At 35.9% G+C, this 26,738-nt stretch overlaps 2 protein-coding genes across 4 annotated transcripts; one reads left to right on the forward strand and one right to left on the reverse strand.

Moving 5' to 3' along the window:
- The first annotated feature begins 2,004 nt into the window (after positions 1–2,004).
- On the forward strand, positions 2,005–8,306 carry LOC107800398 (uncharacterized). 2 transcript variants are annotated; one of them, XM_075223296.1, is made up of 4 exons: positions 2,005–2,221; positions 2,341–2,418; positions 5,948–7,840; positions 7,964–8,306. In XM_075223296.1, exons 3-4 carry the CDS (start codon positions 5,963–5,965, stop codon positions 8,000–8,002), a joined length of 1,917 nt encoding a protein of 638 aa, XP_075079397.1. In that variant the 5' UTR covers positions 2,005–2,221; positions 2,341–2,418; positions 5,948–5,962; the 3' UTR covers positions 8,003–8,306. The 2 variants fall into 2 exon arrangements, with proteins under 2 accessions (XP_075079397.1, XP_075079396.1); XM_075223295.1 differs by having other exon boundaries at positions 2,008–2,212.
- Positions 8,307–8,685: 379 nt separating this feature from the next.
- On the reverse strand, positions 8,686–14,812 carry LOC107800408 (uncharacterized). 2 transcript variants are annotated; one of them, XM_016623588.2, is made up of 4 exons: positions 14,232–14,812; positions 9,597–10,007; positions 9,397–9,509; positions 8,686–9,251 (listed from the first exon to the last, which is right to left on the reverse strand). In XM_016623588.2, the coding sequence occupies exons 2-4, from the start codon at positions 10,005–10,007 to the stop codon at positions 8,834–8,836; spliced, it is 942 nt and encodes a 313-aa protein (XP_016479074.1). In that variant the 5' UTR covers positions 14,232–14,812; the 3' UTR covers positions 8,686–8,833. The 2 variants fall into 2 exon arrangements, with proteins under 2 accessions (XP_016479074.1, XP_016479059.1); XM_016623573.2 differs by lacking the exon at positions 14,232–14,812 and adding an exon at positions 12,079–13,127.
- Positions 14,813–26,738: the final 11,926 nt, after the last annotated feature.

Raw genomic sequence — 26,738 nt, forward strand, 5'->3', positions numbered from 1 at the left:
CTAAGGAGGGTAGTGTGTACTCCGACCTTATTCCTACTTTGTGGAGGTAGATAAGCTGTTTTCGATAGACCTTCGATTCGATAAATGCAGTTCAAAATTGGTTTAAAAAAGAAAAATAATAGTGATGAAGCCATGTTGAAAATTAATGAAGACAAGAATAATAACAACAATTAACAAAGCAATAAGATAACCTTACCAAAGCATAGAAAACAACATGTAGAGTAATAGAAATAGAAGAATAAGATAATAAGCATGATAATAAGAAAGTCACAATTCTTTCTAATATAAAATACCTCTTTTTTTTTTTTTTTTTTGCTTTGATCAAATAATTAATAATACAGGGTAATTTGTAGAAGAAGAAATGTCAAAAGTTAAAGTAATGGAATAATGTGTCTTGCTCAGTTACGTCTGTCATTTCAATATGGATCTACACTTCTGCTTTGACACTAGTCATGATAAATCAAATGAACTATTGAACGTATGAGATGTTTAACATTTGTAGGGAAATATTTATGACAATATTATCTTGTTTTGTTAAATTAGAATGAAATAGAGGATTATATTTGCCAAAATTCAAAAGGAAAAATAAATATTTGCAGGGAATTCGTTTTCCTTTTTAGGGTTGATCGGATTCTTGGTCTTTCCCTAAATACTAGATAACTCATCAAGTTCCCAAATGAACCAACGATTGCTAAATAAGGAAACCAAATTATTGAAATTTTATTTCCTATTGGAGATTGGAATATTATAGCAGCAAAATAAATCTACGAGAGTACTATGTGCAAATTGTGCATTATAAATGTTGAAAAAGAAGAAGTATACAACATACTTTGCACATGTATCGACTTTAGCAGAATGATTTTTGTTCTGTTATTATAAATTTTCCCTTTCTTGTGTCGAGTAAATTATTACTCCCTCCGGTCCAAAATAAGTGATTTTTTGACCTTTTTTTGTGGTCCAAAATAAGTGATTTTTTCAGATTTCAAGAATGAATTAATTATTTTTTTCCTATATTATCCTTGGAGTAAATAGTGTTAGGAGTATGTGTTAGGACTTAGGAGTATTTATGTGTATGGTCAATTTTATTGCTAATTAATGTTAAAAGGTAAATTTCTTAATTTATGTGAAAACAGCTAAAAAATCACTTATTTAGGACCGGAGGGAGTATTTAGTCAAAGAGGTAATCAATTTTAATAAGATCGAATAGATCCAGCTAACCAGGTTAATTAATGCTCTAATTATTATAAAAACCATAGTACTTATATACACCTCAACTCTCCCTAATTATTGCCACAAATCAAAATTCAATGTATTAGGTATCATAAATTGAAATCCACCTTATTACTTCCTTAATCCCAATTTAAACAGACCTAAATAAAAAAAAGTGTTAGAAAGTAAAGTAATATAGCTAATCATCTACTCATTCCGTCTCAAATTATCTGTTATATTTCTCTTTTACACGATCCTTAAACAACATTAATTAGAAGGGAGTTTTGATTATTTTACCCTTATATATGTCTTAAGATATAATCTATTTTTATTGAATATTTATTCTATTTATGTGACATTTTTATCTTCAAGAACAATTACTACTAAGGGTAAACTGAGAAAAAAACAATTAATTTTATTTTAAATTTCTAAAATAACAAATAATTTAAGACAACTACTTTTAAAAATCACGACAGATAATTTGAGATGGCCGGAGTAACCTCTCACTCTTTAAAGTGGGCAAAAAGATATTTTTTTGCCAAAAAATTAATCCCTATAATTATTACAAAGAATCATGTAGAGAATGAGGTGTCCAAAAACCTAGAATAATACATGTATGATTATTGATTATAGACCAATTATTTAAAAAGACAAGTTGAGGGGTCAGAAAGTAAATAAAAATTCTATTTCCCAAGATTCACACACTTAAATGCATGACAATGATGCATGTGAATGACTATGACTTTTGCGGGCCCTAACCTTTTTAAATAAATGCCATCACATGATCCAAAAACCAGTAACCAAAAGGCTAAGTCAAAAATATCAGTAAACCAAGGAACGTATTGATTCTTTTTAGCTAACTTCAAGTTGTTTATTTGAATTTAAAAACAATATTTGGTACAGTATTTGCTATAGTTTAAGTGTTAAAAAAACAATTTATTGGAGTTTCTCCATTGATGCAAGGTAAGTTAAGTTCTCAAGGAGAATCCAGAAATTAGTATATGTAAGTGAGGTTAGTCCTTTATTCTGTATTAGCTCATCTCTATTGTTTTTCTGTCTCTTTTTTCTCTCTCTCTTAGCTCATATTTCTTGTTTTTTTATAAAGATTTGTGATTCTTGGGTGTTTTACAGCTATGTATACATAGTGTTTCTGCTCATTCAATTAGCCAAGAAAGTCACTTGCAGTTCAAGATCATCCCTTTATCAGAGGTATTCCAGATTTCTCACTGTTTTTTTAAAATGTATTATCATTGGTTACCCTGTCTTGATTTCTTTTTTTTTTTTTGATTTCTTGGGGTGTTTGCTAATTTTGTTGAGAGATATTTGTTGCTGAATTGGTATGATTTATTTTGCCTGAGAATTGTTTATAATTACAAGGAACTTCCAAGCTTTAATCTTTTTAGTTGTTTTCAACCCAAGAAGAAAGAAGAGGGTGGGGGTGGGTTTGGGGTGGGGGTAGGGAGGACATTCTTTATATTCAGTTTGGGTGTTTCTTTGGGTAGGTATGCTACATGTAAAAATGGAGAGTATGGGGTGGTAAATTATATTAAGGCAAAACACTTGGATTGATAACAATATTGGTTGAGATAGCAAAACAGAGGGCAAGTAAAATTAAGTTTCCATGAGTTCAATAGGATCCTCAAGAATCAAAATTTTAAAGTTAGGCTAGTGGAAGTTCATCTTTTTTTTTTTTTTTTAATAACTTTTAGAATAAGCAAAACATAACGGTTGTGATTTTGCTTTTATTGAGCCCAGGGTCTTCTTGAAACAGTCTCTCTACCTTCACACGGTAGTATAAGGTCTGCATACATACTTCACTGTTGTTAGAATAAGCAAAACGCCAGAAATAGGGCTAACCGTATTGGTAAATATCAAAGTAAATAGAATTTTTCTGGATACACCTCTATGAATCTACAGTGTTATTTTCACCTCGGAATCTTGTAGCGAGGCTTTTCTATTTGATTATTCAGAAATGTATCTCATTTTTTCCAATTTTTCTTTCATTATCAGTTTGCCTAAGAGGTTTAGAGCTATTTAGAGTCAAAGTGTGAAACGGATGTCGATGGGCTTTATTAGACGAACATGAATTACAACAAAATGATTTGTCTCGCTCAGAGAAAGGAAGAGAAAATTTATTCAAAATGTACTTAAGAACTCTAGAATGTGGATGACCCACTCTTTGATGCCAAGTTGTCATGGAATCTGCAGTGGAGGACATGTGAACTTGTGGAGTTGAAATGGGCCATTCATACAATCCATTTTTATTCCGGCCGCACACCAGTGGTACCCGCGTTTTCAGATCCTTCACGAGAAAACGAAAAGGAAAGAATTCAACAGAGGTTAGATTGCCTTGACAAAATTTAGAAACAGAGATGAGGTTACGTTTAATAGCTGGGGCATATAAAGTTTGAGTAAGCTTAAAAACATTATTTGATACCTTTTACTGAGTGGAACCAGTATGAGTTATGGGAATTTTGTTACCGTTACCCATAGAGATGTCCTCATTGCCATGATATTCTTGAAAATTATGCGGCGCAGTGGTGATGTGGTGAGTGGCACCGGAATCTACAATCCACGGATTGGCTGTAGTGGTGAAGCCAGATATGTAGTTGGCTTTGGCCTCAAAATGATTGTGAGATTTGGATCGGCAGACACTCGCGACATGGCCAATCTTGTTGCATAACTGACAACAAATAACACTGGTGTTAGCATTATTCGGGGGCTGCCATTGTGGTGGAGCATTGGAGCGCGTATTCTGACGCCATTGTTGATTGTTGTTGTTCTGGCGACGATTGTTGTTGTTGTTGTTATTATTGTTGTGTTTGTTGCGAGTGACAACTGCAGCAGTGATCGGACTGGAATTTTTCTGAAGACTCTTCATGGCGAATGAAGAGTTCATGATCAAGCAACTTTTCATACAGTTCTTCATAGGTGACAGTGGTGTCACGCGAGCGAATAGCAGCTGAGATTTCACGAAACTCAGGACCAAGACTGCTAAGGATTTTGACAATGAGCTCGGAGTTTGACACAGGGGCACCAGCAGTGGCTAGTTCATCTGAAAGAGACCGAATAGCTTGAAGATATTTGGTAATGGAGCGAGAGTCTTTGGTGATCCGGGCAAGTTGATCACGCAGGCTAAAGATTCCGGTTTGGGACCTATTTGCATAAGCAGTGTGCAAGGCATCCCAAGCCGTCTTAGATGAGTCTGCCGCAACAACCGTGGAGGCAATGGTGGGGTCAACAGAAGCCATAAGGGCATTTTGAATGAGTTGGTCTTGACGGAACCAAGGTGCGTAGGCCGGGTTGGGGATATGTTTGTGCCAAGGGTGTTAGTACGGTTAGGAGTCGGGCTAGATCCATCAAGGTGACCATAAAGGTTATGGCCGTGCATAAGCATGGAAAACTGAGCTTTCCAAGTGGCGAAATTGTGGCTGCCACTAAGTTTGATAGGTAATTGGGAGGCGGGATTGAATTGAACTATGGTATTGGTGCCAGCGGTGTTGTCCGCATTAACAACTCTGAGATTGTTTCCATTGTTTGCCATTGAAAAAAGAATTTGGTGTAGAGAAAAAAAATTGATCGTACTCGTTAGAGTTATATAGGCTCTGATACCATATAAGAGACTTAAGAGCTGATGGAAAAACTGTCTTCTGTATTGAATAGCAAGCTGAGTATATATACAAGTTTACCTAAGACTACTCCTTGTATTAGGAGACTTATTCAACATAAAGGCTATCAAAATAAACTAACTGATAGATACTCTCAATGAGAGAATAAACTTTAGATCTACTTGTGTAACTAAAAGGATAAACATAAAAGATAAAGACTACTAGATGAGAATTCGTAACAATCTGGTAAGAGGAACTGGTGTTCCAATAAGTGTATCCAAAGATGACATGGTTTGGTGTAAATTTGGTAGACAAGGAGATTGCACTAATTAGGTTGGGTGAGAGGGAGTCAAAGGTGACCATAAATGAGTTTAGTTGGTTGTAGTTGAAATTAAAGATAGCGGCAAAAACTCATGAACTAGTAGTTCAGAACTAAGTGACAATTTCTTCTGTTTTTGCCCCATCTGTTTGGATCTTTGTCTAAATGAAGTGGTTAAGAATCAAAGGAATAATCCCTGTATGACAATATAAAACCTTCAACTTTTTCAGCTTCTTGATCCTACCAATGTACTTAAATTTTGGTGCCAGCTGCAAGCACAAACTGTTGAATATCTGCGTCTTTAACAATAGACTTATGGTGTTTACTTTGAGATCTTAGCTAATATAAATGAATCCTGTATGCGTATAGAAAAAAAAAGTATTTTTACAATTAGATGATACAATTTAGTTACAATAGCACTTATATTGGATATTGTGTTTGTCTGGAGAATTTTTATGAATATTTGTAATCTGGTCAATGGATTTAAATAACCGTCATCAACTAACTTGGGATTTAGGGGTAGTTAGATTGATTGATTGATTGATTGATTGTTGCTTCTCCTAGAAAAGAGAGAGAAGTAAGCTGATTAATACAAACTTGGATTGACTCAGTTAGTTATTGGAAGGAGTAAAATCAATCTGTAGTGACTCATTCATCAACTGATACAAGGAGTAACATCAGTTTGGGAAAATGCAGCAGCTGGTTGAATTATGTATTTTTGTTGTTATTATTGAGGATTATGCCATTTGTTATATTGTCCATATTGTTGAATATAGCAGTAAGTTTTACAGTTTGATGGTTATATCTGCAGAAATAAGGTGTTTGTATGTTGCTGAAGAATTTCATGGAGGATAAGCAACTGAATTTGAGTCAACCCTTTCTGTCAGTAAGACGAGTCTCTCCAACAGCGGTTTCTGGGAGAGATGAGACGAAGAAAACTGAATATTCTCTCCCCACTGTAACTCATCCTCCTCGTTACAAATCAGAACTGAAGTCAGGTCCAGTGAGGAACCCAGGAGTTGTACCTTTCCTCTGGGAACAAAGCCCTGGAAAACCCAAGTACGAAAGCAAACGGCAAATTCGTTCTTCTGAAAAACCACCTATTGCCCCGAGACTTCCCCCAGGGAGGAAGCTGAAAGATAACCAGGATTCTGATAATGCTCACGAGAGTCAAAACATTAGGAAGAGCCAAATAGGAAATACTCAACATTCCACACCGAGCTGCATGAATTTGGAAGAAAAGGCGAAGAAGATTGATAGTATTGACTGCTCAAAAGAAATTAAACAGGATAAGGAAAAAAGTGAATCAGAGGATGGTGATGAAGCATACATGGATGCCCCTGATAAGCTTTCGAGAACTGAATCATTCTTTCTGAATTGTAGCCTAAGTGGCTTAAGTGGATTAGACGAGCCAGCAGCAAAACCATTTAGTATCTCGTTAACAGATCCACAAACTAGAGATTTCATGATTGATCGGTTTCTGCCAGCAGCCAAGGCGATGGCTTCAGAAAAGACTTTAGAAATGCCTCACTGTGCGCCCAGGAAGCAACCAGCTGTTCAGGAGCAACCAAGACAACTGAAGAAGGTAGTAAATGGGGATAAGCGACCTCAACTGCGTTATGGACCTAGTTTTGCCCGTCATTATTCCCAGTTTCATGATAACGGCGAAGAAGAAGAAAGTGATGATGACAGTTATGATGATGGAAATGTACCTTATAAAGTTTGTGGATTATTGCCTCGTTTTTGCTTGAAAAGTTCGTTTTGTCTTCTGAATCCTGTACCTGGTATGAGCGTACGAACTCGAGTGCCCGCATCTCCTGCCAGTAGAACACGAACTGGATCATCATCTACTGCTTCTTGTAGCGGATCTGAGAATGAGGATAAGAATGATGTGAAAAGCTGGGACATTTCTGCCTATGCTAATGATCGTTCTCAGAACTATGAGAATAAAGCAATCCCTGGCTCTAATGAAGAAGGAAATAATCCAGAGCCAGTTTGCTTGGGGTTGCAGAAGAATACCAGTAATAGCTTTCCTTATCGGAATGATGCAAGGGAAGCGGATTTAGAAACTCCTCTGGCAGAGAAAACTCTGCATGTAGATATTGTACATAAGGTGGAATCTCCAATTATGAAATCATGTTCTCCTACGATGGAAAGACCGTTTCACTTACATGATCAGGACCGTGAGATTCTTAAAAAGACAACAGAACAAAAGCCCGTGGTAGATTCTTCGCTTAGCTATTTCACTAAGCCTGTGGAGGGTATAACTTCACAGCAAAATACTCAGAAGGAAGTTTTCAATCCACCATCATCAGCAGAAAAATTGAATGGAGGGGAAATGATGGCACTGATGGTTTCTGGACAAGCTCAAGACCATTACCAGGACGAAGTCACCTCAGCGAAACCAAAGAATGATGTTAAACGCAGTACAAGAAAGCAAAATGTTAAAAAGGAAAAGTTAGAGAACTCAAGCATGGCACACTCGGTGCTTCCTGCTCCCCCTCCTTTGCCAAAATCTCCATCAGATTCATGGCTTTGCCGTACTTTGCCTTCACTGTCCACAAAAAATGCATCTTCAAGATTATATGTTGGGACAGGAATAAGTCATGAAAAACAATCTTGTAAGACACTATCTACTGATCCCAAGTGGGAAACAATTGTTATAACAACAAAGGGACATCAACAGTATCCGCGGTATTCTGAGGTAAACACTCCCTCTCTTTCTGTGCTCAAGTTTGTGCACTTATCTCTTCAAGCCCCCCCACCCCACCCCCCACCCCCACCCCACCCCTTCCTTCTGTTTTAACATTTATCTCCAATCTACCAGGAACGAATGGCTTTGACACCTATACCAGAAGCTCAATAGAAGTAGAGGATTTTCTGAAGCCTGATTTTTTCCCATGCTTTCCTGTGTAAATGAAATAGTTTCTCGGGTAAATCAATCAGTACAGCGGGCTGCAAGATGATTGATAATATTCGGTTTTGGTCTGATTCTACACTTCCCTTGTCCAGTTATAATGGGTTTGCACTGTAAGTTTTATGCCCAATGCATAATATACTGTAATTACAGCACGGAATAAAAAGTCTTTGTACAGGTAAACATGAGAGTCAATCAACATGAATCCCATATATGATTGATTTATAATAAGAAGGTTTCTGGTTTACATGTATAAGTTCTATCTTCTCTGCTCTTTAAGGTTGACATCCTGCAAACTCTGGTTGTTGATCATACTTGTCCAAGTCAATGCAATGTATTACAGAAAATCATTTTTATGCTGTTTGGCTCCGTTAGCACACTGGTTGAACACTCAACAGTGGTATTTTTCATGATATAGGACCTCAGTTACAGTGAATCAAACTATTAAACTTCAAATTATCCACCTGATGACGATGACAACAACCACAAATCCACTATAATCCCACATGTGGGGTCTGGGGAGGGTAGTGTGTACGCATACCTTACCCCTACCTTGTGGAGGTAGAGAGGTTGTTTCCAATTGACCCCCGGCTCAAGGAACAGTGAAATCCACCCAATGACACCATATCCAATTAAACTCCAAAAGCTTTAAACATAAATATTAAAGTTTCAACCACAACATCCAAATACAATTCAAACTACTGAAGCTACAATGAAGTATTAACATCCGAATTACATCAAACTAGTAACAGATGTTCCGAAAATCACAGGGACATGAAACTAGACATCATTATCACCGGGGACAGCATCATTTACCGGCTCATTGTTATCAAAGTCGATCTGTCGAGAAACTGGCAAACGAATATTATTATTCTTGACAGACTTCACCATCCACTTAACCTGAGCCTTGAGCTGTTTAATATCTTTGTCAATGCGCTTGTAATCATCATTCTTCTCTTGCAGAGACCTTTGACTTAACTCCAACAGCCTCTGTGTTATCTCTAATTGTCTTTGCATTGTCTCCAACTTCCTCCGTGTTGCCTCCAACTCATCCTCCGGCTTATCCTGATTCACAGAGGACTGCGAAGAAGAAGAAGCACCAGAAAATCTAAGCGACTGACGGTTAAATGAACGCTGCCCATCTTGATCGTTGATCGACCGACTCCGAGTGTACTCCAAAGCTTTGTTTATACTCATTCTGCAGGAAAAGCAATTACTATTATACGCAGTCTAACCCTACAATTCTGCAAGAGACTATTTTCACGGCTCGAACCTGTGACATCCTGCGATTACTATTATTATATAAACTTCTAAAGAAAACGAAATTAGAGGAATGCTTGGACCTTACATATGTTTGCTCAGCCTGTGATTCAACCCAAACCCTTTTTCCATCCTTCTTTTTCTTTGCGTGGGTCTCAGGAAAGACCTCATCACTAGACCCATATCTCTTGTACACCTTTTCATGCAAAAGAAAGAATAGGAGTTCATTGGAAGTTCCAACAAATATAACTGAAAACCAATATAAATATATCAAGAAAGTTACCAATCTCCTCCTGGTCCTCATAGTGACTAAACCCTCAGTGTGCAACGAGCTGTCCTTTTTAGATGCTCGGGCAGCCTTTGCCTGGGAGGTCTTCCACTGAATGACCTTACTATCACTAAAATTTTGAAAATGCGCATTGACACTTGGCTCGAACTCTTCATGAGCAGTCCGCAAATGATATTTTTCTTTGAACCCCTCTTTATAAAGATGAAATTTAACAATCTCTGGTTTCAACAACTTTCTACGCTTGCAATTTCCACAAGGACACCTAATCGTGCCTTCATCACCAAATTGAGAAAGCGGTTTGGCATAGTCAATAAACTTAGCTACCCCTTGTATAAATTCTACATCCAATCCTCCACGATTAGGATAATTTCTATTATACATCCATCTATGCTGTTCAGGTTCCATCTACACAATCATGAAAAAAAGGATAAGATAATTCACTTCTTAAAGTTTTCAATAAAGCAATCTTTTAGATATTTATTCTCAATAATTGCTACTTGCCTGTGACTAAAGAATTAAAGTTTCAAAGCATATATCCTAAATTTGTTATTCTCAATGCTTTGTTCTTCGGCATTACAAGTTTATTAAATATTAAAATGTCTGTCATGCGACTTTATAATTAGAGCAACTGTAAAATTTTGGTGTATTACAGAGAAAACCAATGCCAACTATAGAGTAGAAAATTTTCATCACCTAAATGGAATTGGAAACGCAACAAGAATCACAAAGACAGCAGAAAACTATAAATATCAATTTAAAAAACTAGCACAAATCAATTTTCTATATTTTAGTCATTTACTTTCGATAAAAAAACTAAGTCCTATAAGGTACCTGGGACTGCCACTAAGCTCAAAGAAGTGGATAAAAGTGAGTGTCATCAATTAGTGGATAAGATTACCAACAGGATAAATGTTGTATACCCAAAACTTTTATCATACGCTGGTAGGTTACAGGAGATTAATGCAGTACTCTTCTCTATTTACAACTCTTGGGAGTTCTATGTTTATACTACCTCAAAGTGTTCTGAAGGAAACTGATAGGAGGTGTAGAGATTACCTCTGGGGAAGCTCTGTAGAGAAGAGAAAGGTGCCTCTAGTAGCCTGGAATAAAGTATGTATACCAAAAAGTATGGACTCAATATTAAAGGGTGCAATAAGTGGAACATTGCTTCTGTGGGCAAATTATTATGGCAATTGGCAGAGAAGGAAGACCTGTTATAGGTCAAATAGGTACACGAGTTTATATGAAAGCAAATACTAACATATGGACTCATGTACTTTCTCGTGATTGTAGTTGGTATTGGAGGAAACTGAATTCTCTATAAGTAGAAAAGATGGAGTGGTATCATAATGGGTAAATATGCTGACTGCCTCTGGGAAATGCTCAATCGCTAGCAGTTATATTGCTATGTTGGGAAACTTGACTAGACTACCTGCAACAGAGTTAATATGGAGCTCTCTATTATGCAGGTAAAACACATAATGATTCTATGGTTGGCTGCTCAGGGTTGACTGCTTACAAAAGATAGACTTTTGAAATTACATGTTATAGTACAAGACACAAACTGCTGCTTATGTAATGAAATGGTTGCTGAAATCCAAGATCATCTGTTTCAGGACGGTCGATGGACAACAGAATTGAGGACTTCTATACTTCAATGGACTGATATGACAATTCCAAGGGGAACTGTAATACAGGTGTTGGAGAAGATCAAAAGAAAGCACTGGAAGTTTTAAAAAAAGGTAGTAGCTGCAGCAATTTTGAGGGCCTTGATATATTACACTTGAAAAGCCAGGAACGGGAAAGTGTTTAAAGGAATCAATGTAAATACTAATTTTGTGATGACACGGTTACAAAAGGAATTTACAGATAGGATAGACATACAAAGGAATTCTAGGAAAGCTAGAGGTTGCAATTCTTTGCTCCAAAAGTATTGTAATTAGCGATTAGTAAGAGGACTAAGAGTACGTTGCACTCTTCCTAGAAGGTGGTAATGGTTCTAGGTGCTCTTTAGATTGTATTAATTTGTTTGTTAAATGATAATATTTCACAGTAACAACAACAAAAAAAACAAGTCCTTGTTCCACATGTGTAAACAGTAAGAACAATAAATTAAATTACCTATATAAACTAAATCCTAAAAACTAAACATCTGAATTAATAATAAACAAGATTACCACATATAAACTAAACCCAAAATACCAAAAATCTACATAAACAAACAAACTAAAACAGATATCACCACTAAATTACCTAAATAATAAACCAAAAAAAACGCTGATACATCTGAAACTAAACATCTAAATAAATATCTAGACAGATCTCAGAATTAAACATCTACATAAACAATAAACAAAATTACCACATGTAAACTAAATCCAAAAACTACACATCTATATAAACAAATAAAAAACAGATGTAAAAAAAATCGAAGAAAAAAACTGCTGAATACAGATCTGGACAGGGAAAATCTTACCTGAGTGAAGGAGGAGGCTGCCGGTGGAGTTGAAAGTCGAGGAAGAGAGAAATGACCGAAGAAAAAAGAAAAAGAAAAATGAGAAAGAACGAGGGTTTCGTCCGTTTTATAACATTTATTTTCCGAGGGAAACCGTGAGTCAGTCCCGCCAAAACTCACTTTTATTACTCTTCGTACTTTGCCTTGGTCGGAGCGCCTTATTTCCGACCGAAGCCGTCGGTCGGTTGAAATTATTTAATTTCATAGTATTATAAATATTCGTGTTTTCCGTCTAATCTCACTGAACTGCTGAGACCTTTCAATTTTAGGAAGGCTAGAATGGTTAGGAATCACAACAAAAATGGTCCCGAACAATGAATTCAGGCTCAATGAAAACTCTCAGAAATTATAAAGACTATGAATTTTTGTCTGTCAATCATGTAACGTGATTGCTTATTATTGGAAAGTATTCACGAGGAAAATTATTACTTTTATTTGCAAAGTGACTGATAGGCAAACAATGTTTCCTTTTCTTCCTCAAAAGTTAGAAAAAAATACTAAAATTATGTGATATGATCCTAACCAACCGTTATAATTCTGGTATTCTAGGTAGGAAATTGAGTCCTCAATAAAAATACAGTCTACAGATATAATAGAGTAGTAAGAATGGCTATGTTCTTGGTTTCTTCTTTGGATGGTGATGACTGATGATAGCTGCAGTGAAGTTTACTCTAAAGGCCTGTTCTTGCTCCGCCTTATCATTTTCTCAGTTTTAGTAGTGTCAATAGTGGTATTTGCATGTGGTGATCATCCCGAAAAAGACTCGACTCCATCTGAGAAGAAAAATAAAATCAAGCTAAAGCCAACTAGTACTCATGTTTCTGATTGCGGAAGTACTGGTAGCAAAATCGTGTGTATTTTGGTGGTGCTGGTGGTTGTGACGGTGGAAGCGGCGGCTATCAGAGGCAGCGCCAGCCCTTTGGATATGCGCAGTGAATCCTGAACCATAAATTTTGAATGCAGTATTATAGGCTGAAAGTGCTTTGTTGAGTTTCCTTATTATTTTCTTTCGTTTGTCCGCTTTACGTTTACCTTTTATTTTAAAACCAATCATCACTCCTTAATTAATTATGTTAGTATTCTGTATTCAAAATCAGAAAAACAGAAGACGTGAGTTTAAAAAAATAAAAATAAAAAATTCTGAGCCCACAAGTTTCTTGGGTGTCCTTAAAGTTTTAATCTCCTCACAGATAGGGAGTTTTTCCAATTAAAGTGACATTAATGGATTTATGAGATTATTTATTTATTTCAGAGTCGCTATTTGGAATAATTTATGGTATCCCAAGTCACCGGTTTATTGTAAATCCCAAATCGAGTAAATTGACTCTTATTTATGGTCTACGAACACAAAAGACCAAGTAAGGAATTCTATTAACCCGAGAGAAGGTGTGAGGCACTCCCGAGTTTCGTGGTTTTAGCACGATCGCTCAACTATTAATAATTGGCCTAATTATCTAATTTATTACATGTTTTAATCATATTGTGCATTTTTAACCTTTTAATTATTTTAATCGCTTTTTAGGATTTATGGAATTATTTCTTGAACAAGTTATGATGACGTACACTCATCGTTTTGGTACGCATTGCAAACCGCGCCACATGAAATGCACCCGCGATTTACGACATGTTTATTTTTATTGTTATTTGAAGTTACGGCCGAGTCACGTGAAACGCACACTCGAATTGCTATTTACATATCATGATTACGAAAACCGTACCCATGGTCACGATGATTTTATTAATCGCGCCTAAAGCAAACTAGGAGGTTCAAGATTAATGAGTAAACGTAGAAATTCACGCCGAAAATTACGTATATTTACCAAGGTGTTTTGAACTTGAAGAATGGGAAACATGGAAAGGAACTAATTAGTCTGATCAGCTTCTCTTCTTGATAGAGACTTATCCCCACCAATAAGATTTGACCAGCTATATAACACTAAGCTTCGTTCTGAATCATTTACATTTCAGCAGAGCAAACACTTGACCAAAATCTTAGAGGGGTTCAAGCAGATAGCATGAAGGCTGAAGCAAAATACTACAATAAAGCATTTCATTTCTCAAAAATAATTTCTGAACCATGGAAAACTAGAAGAACACCAGTAACAAGGTAATACCTGGATTTTTAAGCTGTCAAATATAAAACCTTTTAAGGCATATGTTTGCGACTGGACTGACGAAGTACTCAAGAGCAAATGAGCCTTGATTTACCAAATGAAGTACACAGATCCTTTTATATATGAAAACCTCTCTAATACAAAGGCGGAAGTTCGACAAGAACTCATCGGGAACAAAGGACTCATCGGCACCTCAAACTACCCGGAAGGCTTCGAACCTCAAGTGACTCGAACACCAACTTCAAGCGAGGAACTCAAACTCACCGGTGACCTCTGTTTTGAGGTTGAAAGGGAGGCTTTTTGCATTCAAGCTGGCGGCATTTTTAGGAGTTATTTCGGACAATTTTTAGCTAGTTTCAATGGTGGTTTGTCGATGTTGCTCGACCATGGTTGTCACCAGACTGTTGGCGATGAAATGGGATGAGGAAGCTGGAGATTGAGGTCGTTTCTTCTGCTTTTTCCTTACTTTGTTCAGAGATGACGATCTCTGTTGGTGGGGATGACTGCCGTTCTTCTTTTTTCAAATGCTGTTATGCAGCTTCTCTTCTTTTTGGGTTCTAGGGATTTTAGGTCTTAGTTCCTCTTTAGGAATTAAAGAATGAGATATATAAAAGATGTGGGTCTGTGGAGGAGGAAATCTATGGTCGTCCAACGGGACGGGACGGGACGATATTTAAGCGGGATGGTAGCGGGACGGGACGAAACGGGATGGGACAAACGGGACGAAACGTCCGTCCCATCCCGTCCCGTTAACAAATGGGACGGGACGGAACGGGACGGGACGGGTTCGTGGGCCTTAAGTGTATTTGTTTTTATTTAAAAAAGGCGTATACATACGGAGACACCTAAAGTTGGCACGATCTTTCACTTAGACACTTAAACTAGGCCTCTTTCCAATTAGACACGTTTTTAGGCAATTTTCATACCAATTAGACACGTTTTTTGCTGGTGGCATATAGCGTGACTTCAAGCCTATGTAGGCGCGTGAAGGATTCCAATAAGTGATTTTTCCTTTCCCAATTAGACACATAACGGTAACATGGATTGTCAATTATTATTTAAACCCTAATCCCTTTCCCAATTCTTAAATAACCTATTTGTTCGCTTCTCTTCTTCTCAAATTTATTCAGGCAATTCTCCTTCTATTCTTGTCAATTCTTTTCTTTTCTTCTCTTCTTTCTCTCGTTTCTGTTCTCTTCTTGGTATCAATTAATTTCTTCTCTTCTCTTCTTCCTCTCATTTCTGTTGTTGCCGTGTTTATTAATGTCGAACTTCTCGGAATCGACGAACTCATTAATGTCACCATGCGCTGCTGCTCGAATCTGTAAGTGTGGTGTTTCTCCAAAGTTGAACACTTCTTGGACCCAATTAAACCCTGGTCGTAGGTTTTTTGCTTGCAAAATCGGAAAGGTAAATTGTTTGTTCATAATTTGTAAATTCTGTTTTATGAATTATTTTCTTTGATAAAAATTGATTAAAAGTATTTAGTGATATTTGTAGAAAAAAGGTGGATGTAATTATTTCTGTTGGTATGACGATGAGATGCCTACTCAAGTGAAGAATATAATTTGGGGTTTATTAAATAGAGTCAAAGCTTTTGAAGAGGAGAAAGTTCGAGCAAAAAGAAGACGGATCCTTTTGACGATTATTATTGTATTGTTGGTCGTTTTATGGAAACTGTATGACTGATGTACTTTGGTTGTTTTAGGTGTTGTTGATTAATATGTAATGTTGGTGATGTTGCTTTAAACTTCTGTTTTGAAACTGTTGTTGTAAATATTTAGCTGTTGTTGCTATAAACTTTTATACAATTGAATTTTGTTATAAACTTCTGAATTTTGAAACCGCTGTTGTAATATACAGTTGCTGAATTTTGAAAGTGCTGTAATACACAACTTATGTACAAGGCATAGAACCATAAGATGCAGTTTCAAAACGCAGAACATATAGACTGAAGTTGCTGCTCTATAGACTAATTATTTAGAACATAGAGTAACTATTCTGCTAAAACTACCATAATTCATATTATTGTTCTCGTTGGATCAAACATGGAATAAAGTCAGCAATCCTTAACACGCAAACCGATTTTAATTTACAGATCAACAATTAAAGCAAAAAATACATATATACCGAATTTCTTACTTGTTTGTCCTAATTTGAGTCTCTTCTTTCTGCGTTCGACCAAGATATTCTGTTATACTTTTGCCACTAAATAATGTATGGGAACCTCATCTCAGTACATCGAAGAAATACTAGTTACATAAAACAATCAACTTTATCAACTATGCCTCAATCTCAACCTAGTAGGGTACTAGGGTTCAATTATATGAAAATACTTTGCGTCAATTGCGCTCTATTCAGGTTCATTTCATTCCAATACTAAATAATTTGACTACCACCGACAAATTAGGATTCCAATACTATGAATTCTCAAAATTATACATTTATCCCTACACTTGCTGTAAGTGCAACAACAAAAACTAAGCCTTAATCTCAATCAATTGGTATCACCCATATGGATCCTCTCATTTTGTTATGTTCTAAGCCAAATATGCACTGATTTTGTAAGTTTTTAGGTCCTTTAAGACAACTTCCCTCCATGGGGTTTATGATTAGTACGTCCAATTTTATCACGTTCAGCCATCATATTATTACACCTACCATCCGTGCACATGGAGGTCTACTCACCAATTTTGACCTTTCATTTTCTCCTCTATGCGTTACTTGCACCATCTGTTGGATGTGATTATTTCTAACTTAATCAAATCTTATAGAGTTATATATTCATTTTAACATCCACATTTTTACGTTCTTCATTTTTGTCACTAAGCTACATTTGCATTTCATCATTAGCTACTCTGGGACGTGCTTGTTTGATGACCATTTCACTAGTCTGATTGGACATGATTACCTAGAAACAACAAATAAATACCTAATGATCTCATTTTCAAAGTTCTTTATTCCACAACATAATTTTCTTACTTTGTATATTTCTTCCTTTTATGACAGTAGATGGATGTAAAACCTAAAATTAAGATAGGAAAAATGAAAATGAAAGAGTGTTACGGAAGTGTCATGTGAGAAAAAGGATGTCTAACAAAGTGGAAGACAAGTTCTGTAGAAGGGTTTTAAGACCAACAATTTTATATGAGAACGAATGGGCCTTTAAGTACCAACATATCCACAATCATTAAAGTTTAGTTCTTTCAAAAACTAGATCCCAAAATATAATAGGTTGCTGCTACATAACATATAGACAAAATAAGTTCCTAAGATACTACTTCTTGCTGAAGTTTGCCTTCATCTGCTGCAACTGGGAAGTTGTGACAACATCTTGACCCTTCCACCTCAAGCCTCTAGCCTTAAAACCAAAGTCAATTCCTGTTGGAGCTGCACTCTTATAAGTTGAACCACTTGCCATAACTCGTTGGCTTGATGTTCCGGGCTGCAGTTTGCCAAATAATAAACCTCAATCAGTAAGTTATTTCTAAGTCATATTATAGATGAAATATGTATGAATATGTACATTTAGTATTTGAGTTCCACTTGCAGCTGTGTAGATGCCAAAACCAACATTTTTGGACCTTTTTTGTGCTCCTTTTTCAACATCTTCTTTACTTGCACCCCTTCCTCTCTTTTGGCTGGTAGTTGCTTTACCCTTTGGAGGAAGTTGACTACCTAATCCTCTTCTAGTAGGTCTGCTTGAATCTGTTGAACTTGGTGTTGGTTGACTTGAGCTTCTAGCTTCATTAACCCTTCTAACCCTTGTTGTATCAAAACACACAGAGTTTGTAGGTTGGCTTGAGCTTCCAGCTGCATCAGGTTGGTTAGCACCTTGTGAGCTTTGGCTACCTTGCTGTGAAAGCATCCAATTTTCAGCCTACATAACATTGAGCAACATATTACATAACAGTGATGGAAATAAATTACTGGATTCATATGAACAACAGGAAACATGTGATAGCAATGGGAAATATTTGACAAGAAACGTTTACCTTACAATATCTTTTGTTATGTCCTTGTTGATGGCACTTGGAACATGTCATTTTCACTCCACACTTGGACAACTTTCCATATTTCTTTTTTGGTTCATCTTTGCCTTTTTTTTCTGTTCCTCTGAGGTCTACCAGACATGGGTTTAGGTTTGGGAGGCTCTATCTTAGGATTGTTGGTTTCAGGCCACATCTTCATATTTGTCATAAGCTGGATGAAATACTTGTATGCTTTTAAGAAGGTATCCCTCTTATACCAATGCTCCACTGCCTGTTCAAGTTCTTCGTTTATGTGATAGTATGCAAGAACATCATATTGACATGGAATACCCCTCAACTGCCAAGCTCTACAAGTGCAAACCTTATCAGTCAGATTAACTACATGCTTATGCAATCCTTCTCCAATCTCAAATCCAACATCAACATTCCAAAGGACAGTTCATTTTCAAGCAAGCTCTTTACTATCCTCTAATAATAGCCTTGCCATAGGTGATATATCAGATATCTAAGTATCAGCAAATTTCAACATATCCACTTGCTTAGTCATTATTTTCCTTCTAATCTCTTCCAACATAGTTATAATTGATTTATGCCTAGAAGTTAAAATCCATGAACTAAAGGTCTCACACATATTATTTTCAACAACATCACACTTGGAATGCACTTCAAAATAAGCTCTAACCCATGACTTTTTTGGATAATATAACAAATTCCTACAAATATCCTTACCAAGTTTGTTCATTTTCTCAAGATCCTATTTAAATTTAACTTCATAACTAGATTTAGAGTACCCCCAAAATTGTTTTCTCCTTTCCTCTCCTTTCCATTTCTTATGCCAATTAGACCAGATATGCCTGGCACACATCCTAAATTCAGCATTAGGTAAAACTTCATTCAAAGCTGCAGCAAATCCCTACACAATAATTAATTCAAATTACAGCAGCATATTACTACACACAACAGAATACTTAACAGCAGAATTACTTAACAGCAGCAGAATACTAATGAACAGCTAATTACTACAACATCTAGTTACTTAACAACAGAACAAAATACTTACATTTTGCATATCTGCCATCACAGTCAATCCTTCTCCAGTTCCCAATTGCAAATCATCTTTCAAGTAGTTGATGAAAAAACTCCAGCTATGTTTTGTCTCCCGGTCCACAACTGCCCATGCTATAGGAAACATTTGCTGATTTCCATTCTTGCCAACATCAACTAGAAGCTCACCTTTACAAGCACCCTTTAAGAAACAACCATCAAAACCTATGATTCTCCTACATCCTTCTAACCAACCTTTCTTCAATGCATTAAAGCACACATAAAAGTAAACAAAGAGATTTTTTCCTGGCTCAGTTTCACTGTCCATCCTTACCCAACATGAGCTACCAGGATTGGTCTGTTTTATCATATCAGCATAATCACATAACCTTGCAAACTCTATATTCCAATCACCTATGGACTCTCTGAGAACACACAGCTTAGCCCTATAACAAATTGTCTTGCCAACATACAATCCTAGCTTGTCCCTACACAACTCCTGTATTTCCCATATCCTTATGTGGGGCTGCTTAGTTATTTCATCTATGAATTTCTTTGCAACAAACTTTGAAGTGCATAACTTATTCTTGTTTGAAGTATCACATTTGTGTACTGGGTAGTAGTTCTTTACTTTAAAATCACCTGAATCTATATCAATACAAGCATAACACACCCATTTGCATCTCTTTGATTTACACTTAGCCCTCACCTTATGTGGTTCATTTGGTCTCAATTTAATCTGCACCTTGTACTCAATTGCACAATTTGCTAATGCTTTCCGAACAATCATCCCAAGTTCAAATATAGCAACTTCACAATCAGGATCATACCTGATTTTTGTACTCCTCCTTCTTGCTGGTATATCAACACCAGGAATAGCTTCAAGATCTAACTCTTATTTGCTATCTTCACTATCAACCTCTGAACTATCAATAAATTGCTCATCACCACCTAATTTACCTACATATCTTGAAGTCTTGTTTCTTCCAATATCCTCAAATCCTCTGTCAATGCCTGCTTCTCCTAGTGGTATCTCATCTATTGCAATTGGTTTTTTCCTCTGCTTGCCCTGCCTCTTGCTCCTCCTTTCAGCCCTTGGAGATCTCAATTCATCATCAACATCTGAATCATCTTCTTCAGGAAGAACATCTTCTTCTGATTTACTACTCTCAACATCTGATTGCACTCCATCTTCATTAACATTATGGTCTGGTGGTTCATCTCCATCAACAACATTTACAGTTGGTTCAGAAGAATTGTGAGTTGGTTCAGCATCATTCAAAGTTGGTTCAATAGGAGGCTCAATAGGTGGTTCAACAGCATTGTGAGTTGGTTCAGTAGGCAGCTCAATAGGTTCTTCAGTATTTGTATTACTCCCAGGTGTTGCCCTAGCTTTAAATTGGTCATTACCACCCCCACCTACTTCTGCCCCACATAAAAGACCAACATTTTCTTCGACTACTTTAGGATGACTCTTCCCATGATGCAAATAAACATCCAAAATATCACCATGTTTTAAATCTTTCACAAATTCATATAACTGAAAATCAGAAAAGACTTTGATAAAATCACCATATTTTTCCTTTTGACAATAAAACCCTTCGACAACTACATACCCAAGGTCTTTAGCATAAGCAGACAACTCGACAACACTAAAATGGTCTTTATCGATAGCAACATCAAAAGCATCTAATTCCCCTTTATATATTGGGACAAGTTGCTCGATAAATGTACCCCCGTAGTGAAAGCGAGTTAAAATATAGTCATCCTCCATAATATTCCCTTACATAAGATGACAAGGAACCAACACAAAGGAAAACCCCAAAAAAACCCTAGCTTTATCAATAACTTACAAATAAAAAGCCCTAGCTGTAGCAATAGAAAATAAGGAGAGATTGGACCTTGAAGCGTTGTAAATACGGTGAGAAATCAGTGGAAATACTAGATTCCAACACCATTGACCAAAAGAAGAAGAAGCTTAACCGTGGTAGGACCTTTCTTCGGTTTCATCAATGGTAAAAGGAACAATGGTAATATGTTTAGATCATTTGTTTAGGGGTAGTTATTTGTATTTTTGTGGAAATAACACTATATAGCTGAGGTGGACAGTGAGGTGGACAAAAAAAATGAGGTGAAACGATTTATAATGGTTACTTTTGCCACGTAGACGAAGATTGCAGAACACGTGCTTGGTTAATTAATAAGCCAGCAAAAAACGTGTCTAATTGGTACGAGAATTACCTAAGAAACGTGTCTAATTGGAAAGAGGCCTAGTTTAAGTGTCTAAGTGAAAAATCGTGCCAACTTTAGGTGTCTCCGTATGTATTACGCCAAAAAAAAATCTAGTTTTTTGAAAATTACTATGTTTTTAAAGTTTGCAACGGCTAGATTTTTGACTTATTTAATAAACTTAAATGTTACTATGTTAAAATGAAAATTAGAAAACTAAGTAAAGAATTATAAAATATTAAAACAAAAGACTTGTAATGAAATATTCTAGTAATTGTAAATTTATAATAGAGTTATAATTTATTTAATATAATTTCAAAGTATTAACTATTAAGTAACTAAGACAATTCATAAATAAAATTCAACGCTTAAAGCCTTTTATTTTATTAATAGAACTTTCAAATCTCAAATACAAATATAATTCTTTTGAAGAGCACCTAATCTAAGCAGCCACATTCTAGGAAGGGTTCTGTTTGAACTAGGTCTCTTAGTAGCCAATTACAAATTATCATACTAATATTTGTAAGCTCCTATATAGCTTTTTTGTAACTTATCAATAATATCTCTCGGTCATTCTGCTGGAATTGGTAATGTTGATTGATGTTCCATGAGCTCCATGCCGTCATCGCTCCCAGTGGTTAGTAGCTCATTGTATTCTTCTTCTTCCCTAGTGGTTAATTTTTCAAAACCAAGATTTCTTCTTTCTGCATTAATCCAATCTCTAAATAATACGAAAATCTCTAGACTGTCCTCCGCTAATGAATGTCTATGATCTCCAATTTGAAATCTTTCCGCGCTAAAAGCACTCTCCGATGCTAGTGATGATGCTTGAATAGCCAGGATATCTCGGGCCATAATTGAAAGTGTTGGAAAAGCCTTGCCACACTCCCTCCACCGTGACAAAAGTTGTTCCTTGCCTTATTCGTCTTTAATATTTTCCAATCCTTGATTAAGATAAGAATCAAGTTCATCATCAATAGAGGAATCAAAACCTGTTATATCATCCATATCTTCCCATAAAACTTCTGCTCTAGACTTAGAAGTAGAAGGAGCAGTTTCACAATCAGTTGTATCCATAGATTTATATTTATCAAACATTGATCTAGCATAAGAATATATGCTAGCTTGACAGTTTTCGAGAGATGGTTGTTAATTTTCTTGAATTTCTAAATTCTCATAAATTTTACGAACAAGTCCCTTTGCACCTCTTAGTTTTAAAGATGGGTTAAGTAGAGTAAAAATTAAATAAACTTCGGGAATAGGGAAAAAATACTTTTTAAATTTTAAAATCATTTCTTTAATGGCCGGTGCATAAGTTGGATTTGTTTTATACTTACCAAATACAACAGAAATTCCACAAATATACCATAATATTTGTGTAACAGTAGGATAATATATACCGGAAAATTGTTTTGTAGCATAATAAAATTTTTCTAAAAATTTAGTAAGCTCTCTGATCTCATCCCAATCAGAATCAACAATTTGATCAACAGGGTGAGCATTATGCATATTAAATACTTTATGGATAGGCATCCGATAATCATAAGCAACTTTAAGCATTTCATAAGTAGAATTTCACCTAGTATAAACATCTTTTGGAACTTTTCTAAATGGAAGGTTAGAACTAGCACATTGTTGAGCAAATTCACGAATTCTACTTTGTTTATGAGCACGAAAAATATAGCCACAAGCATGTTGTATTTTACTACAAGCATCAGAAAATAAATTAAGACCATCTTTTACAACCAAGTTAAAAATATGGCATGCACATCTAACATGAAAAATTATTGGATTAATTGGACAAAGTCTAGATTTTAAGCTATTTGTTGCGGTTGTGTTAGAAGAAGCATTATCCAAAGTGTAATTTAATAAACTTAGGGGTTATATTAAAAGTTTGGGGGGGGGGGGGTTAGGGGGTGTTTTGGGGGGGTGGAGGGGGTAGGGGCTGTTTGGACCGTTGGCAACGACTATTTTTGCAATTTAAGCCGTTGCCCAATGGCTAGTTTTTTTAAAACAAAAACTGACGGGACGGGACGAAACGGGACGAAATGGGACGGGACAAACGGGACGAAATAGTCGTCCCGTCCCATCCCGTGTCCCGTTTAATATTGGCCCATCCCATTTAACTTGAAGCGGGACGGGACCGTCCCGTCCCGTCTCGTTGGACAACTGGAAATCTGATGGGTTATTAGCTATTGGGCTCAGATTTGGCCCAATTTGGGCCATGATTTGGATATTTGGACAAAGCAAGACTTTACGAGAAATAGTCCAAATTAAAATTTCTTTCCTTTTTTTAATTTTGATTTTTTCTTTTATTGATTAATAGTTGAAAAATAAAAATACTACTCCTAAACAAGATAAAATACTAATCACTCAAAATTTATTTAACAAACTAATATATTTTTTTGGAAAACTTTTTCTTTATTTGTAAATGAAGATAAAGCTTATATTAAAAATATGACTCTTTTTTTATTGTTTTCAATTTTTTTAAATAAAATATATAAAAGGAGAAATAAGAGCTAAAATATGTAGATTAAACTTAAAATATATTTACCTACTAAAAGTGATGAAAAACTCAAATATAGTCAAAAATTAGGTGCTTACAGCTGCCCTTCTTTGCTAGGAAACACGAAGAGTTTTCTGGCAAAGATAAAGTGAGCCATGTGACTAATTTTTGACCATATCGTTATTCAAAAGATGAAGAAAATAAAAGAAAAAGGCGCAACCGAGTCCTGGTTTTGGGCAGCCTACATATCCCAAGTTATAAGGGAATCAGGTCGCGTGTAGTTCAAGAAGAATGATGGAGTGATGAGTTCGAGAGTCGAGTGAGGTTCCGTCGAGGTTCTGGTCCGCGGTACTGTTATTACATCAAAATAAAATTAAAAAGACTAACTAAGTCTATCAGCTACGAGTTATAAGATTCTATGAGTCTTTTGAAGCTTGATCTTGAGTCTTGGTTAGTTCTTCATGCGGACTCTGATCTGAATCTTGATGCTTGTTAGCTGCAGGTGTTGGTTCATTCATTTTTCAACTTCTCGGATCAGGGCGGGACATGCAAAGCTTGTGACTTCAATCACGTCTTGAGTAGTCTACCTTTTCTCCACTTCTGCACTTTGAGTTCACTTATTCTTTTTTTCTTCTTTTTTCTTTTATTCTGGATTGAGACTCCTTCTTTTGGTCGTCTCGAACCCTGTGCCTCGAGGTAAAACCTGCTCAGACACCAAAACAAACAAACGAACAAAATTTTTCTGCCCCAGTTTTCACTAAGAAAATTTTGTGAGTTATTGTAACAAAATTCTAAACTACTTCTTTATTGAAAGCAATAAAAGTCAGGATTGTGTATCCTTAGGAAAAAGAGATTAGGTAGTGGAGACCCTATATCTAAAATGAAACTAACTAGGGATTGGAGACCCTATTGTTGGAAAATCATCAACTAGCGAGTGGTGACCCTACGTTGGCATCAACTAAGGAGTGATGACCCTATGTTGGCATCAGGTTATGCTGGCATCAACTAGGGAGTAGAGACCATGGCATCAACTAGGGAGTGGTGACCTTATGTTGACATCAGGTTATGCTGGCATCAACTAAGGAGTGAAAACCCTATGTTGGCATCAACTAGGGAGTGGTGACCCTATGTTGGAAAAATGAGACTAGGGAATTGCGTACCCTATGCTAAAACGAACCAAGAAGGAATTTTTTTGGAAGAAAATCATTTATTTTAAAATAAATTGCTCCAACGCTTATTTTCTGAGGGCATGAACAAATGACCTTAATACCAAGCACTTTTTTTCCTAATAGAAAATTTATTAGACTAGGTTTCTTATCTTAGGAGAAAAATTCATTAGACTAAGACTTCGATCCTAGGAAGAGATTCATCAGACTAGGTTTCATTTTTGGTTATCTTAGGAGAAAGATTCATCAGACTAAGATTTCTATCCTAGAAGAAAATTCATCAGACTAGGTTTTCTTATCTTAGTAGAAAGATTCATCAGACTAAGATTGTTTATCCTAGGAGAAAAATTCATCAGACTAGGTTTTCTTTCTTTTTTTTCTATCTCAGGAGAAAAATTCATCAGACTAAGACTTCGATCCTAGGAGAAAGTTCATCAGACTAGGTTTCTTATCTTAGGAGAAAGATTCATCAGACTAAGATTTCTATCCTAGGAGAAAGATTCATCAGACTAGATTTTTTTATCTTAGGAGAATGATTTATCAAACTAAGACTTTATATTCTAGAAGAAAATTCATCAAACTAGGTTTTCTTATCTTAGGAGAAAAGTTCATCAGACTAAGACCTCGATCCTAGGAAAAAGTTCATCAGACTAGGTTTCTTATCTTAGGAGAAAATTCATCCGATTAAGACTTTGATCCTAGGAGAAAATTCATCAGACTAGGTCTTTTTTTTCTTTTGTTATCTTAGGAGAAAGATTCATCAGACTAAGACTTCGATTCTAGGAGAAAGTTCATCAGACTAGGGCTTTTTATCTTAGGAGAAAGATTCATCAGACTAAGATTTATATCCTAGAAGAAAGATTCATCAGACTAGATTTTCTAATTTATTATCTTAGGAGAAAGATTCATCAGACTAAGATTTTTATTCTAGGAAAAAAATTTATTAGACTAGGGTTCCTTAACTTAGGAGAAGGATTCATCAGACTAAAACGTTTATCCTAGGAGAAAGATTCATCAGGCTAGGTTTTCTTTATCATAAGAGAAAGATTCATCAGACTAAGATTTTTATTGAGAAGAAAATCCATTAGACTAGGATGTATTACCCTAGGAGGAAAAAATGTGAAGAGCAATGACAAAACTTTATACACATTATTAAGACAAATAAAGGCAAAGATTTGAGAAACTTCCCTTTGTCGGCTCTTTTCTTCTCTTTTTTTTCTTTCCTATATTTTTCTCTTTCTTTTTCTCTTTTCTTTTTCTCTTTTCTTGTTTTTTTGAACCACTTTCCTTGCACTGCTTTGTTCCTGTTTCAAACAAAGAAAATTTTGTCAGTTTTGAAAGTGGTGATCAATTTGTAGCCTTGAGTCTTGGACAACTTGGCTTTTGCTCAATCAGCTTGTATCGGCTTCAAGAGACTTTTACTCTGCATCAACCCTGATTGTTTCACACCCAGTACCATTTGTATTTGTGGCTCCGTCAGCCTTATCTCAAAAAGAGATTTCTTTTCTTGGATAACCTTTTCTGACATCTTGAATGGCTTCTTGCTTTTTGAGCAATTTGTTTGTCAGAG

Source organism: Nicotiana tabacum, chromosome 10 (genome assembly GCF_000715075.1).
Source record: "Nicotiana tabacum cultivar K326 chromosome 10, ASM71507v2, whole genome shotgun sequence".
Taxonomy (NCBI): domain Eukaryota; kingdom Viridiplantae; phylum Streptophyta; class Magnoliopsida; order Solanales; family Solanaceae; genus Nicotiana; species Nicotiana tabacum.

Coding starts and splice junctions, on each gene's coding strand:
- LOC107800398 (XM_075223296.1), top strand. CDS start 5,963: ATGTTGCTGAAGAATTTCATGGAGGATAAGCAACTGAATTTGAGTCAA. Junction 7,841..7,963: donor AGTATCCGCGGTATTCTGAG/GTAAACACTCCC, acceptor CCAATCTACCAG/GAACGAATGGCTTTGACACC.
- LOC107800408 (XM_016623588.2), bottom strand. CDS start 10,007: ATGGAACCTGAACAGCATAGATGGATGTATAATAGAAATTATCCTAAT. Junction 9,510..9,596: donor TGAGGACCAGGAGGAGATTG/GTAACTTTCTTG, acceptor TTGCATGAAAAG/GTGTACAAGAGATATGGGTC. Junction 9,252..9,396: donor GCTGAGCAAACATATGTAAG/GTCCAAGCATTC, acceptor CTTTTCCTGCAG/AATGAGTATAAACAAAGCTT.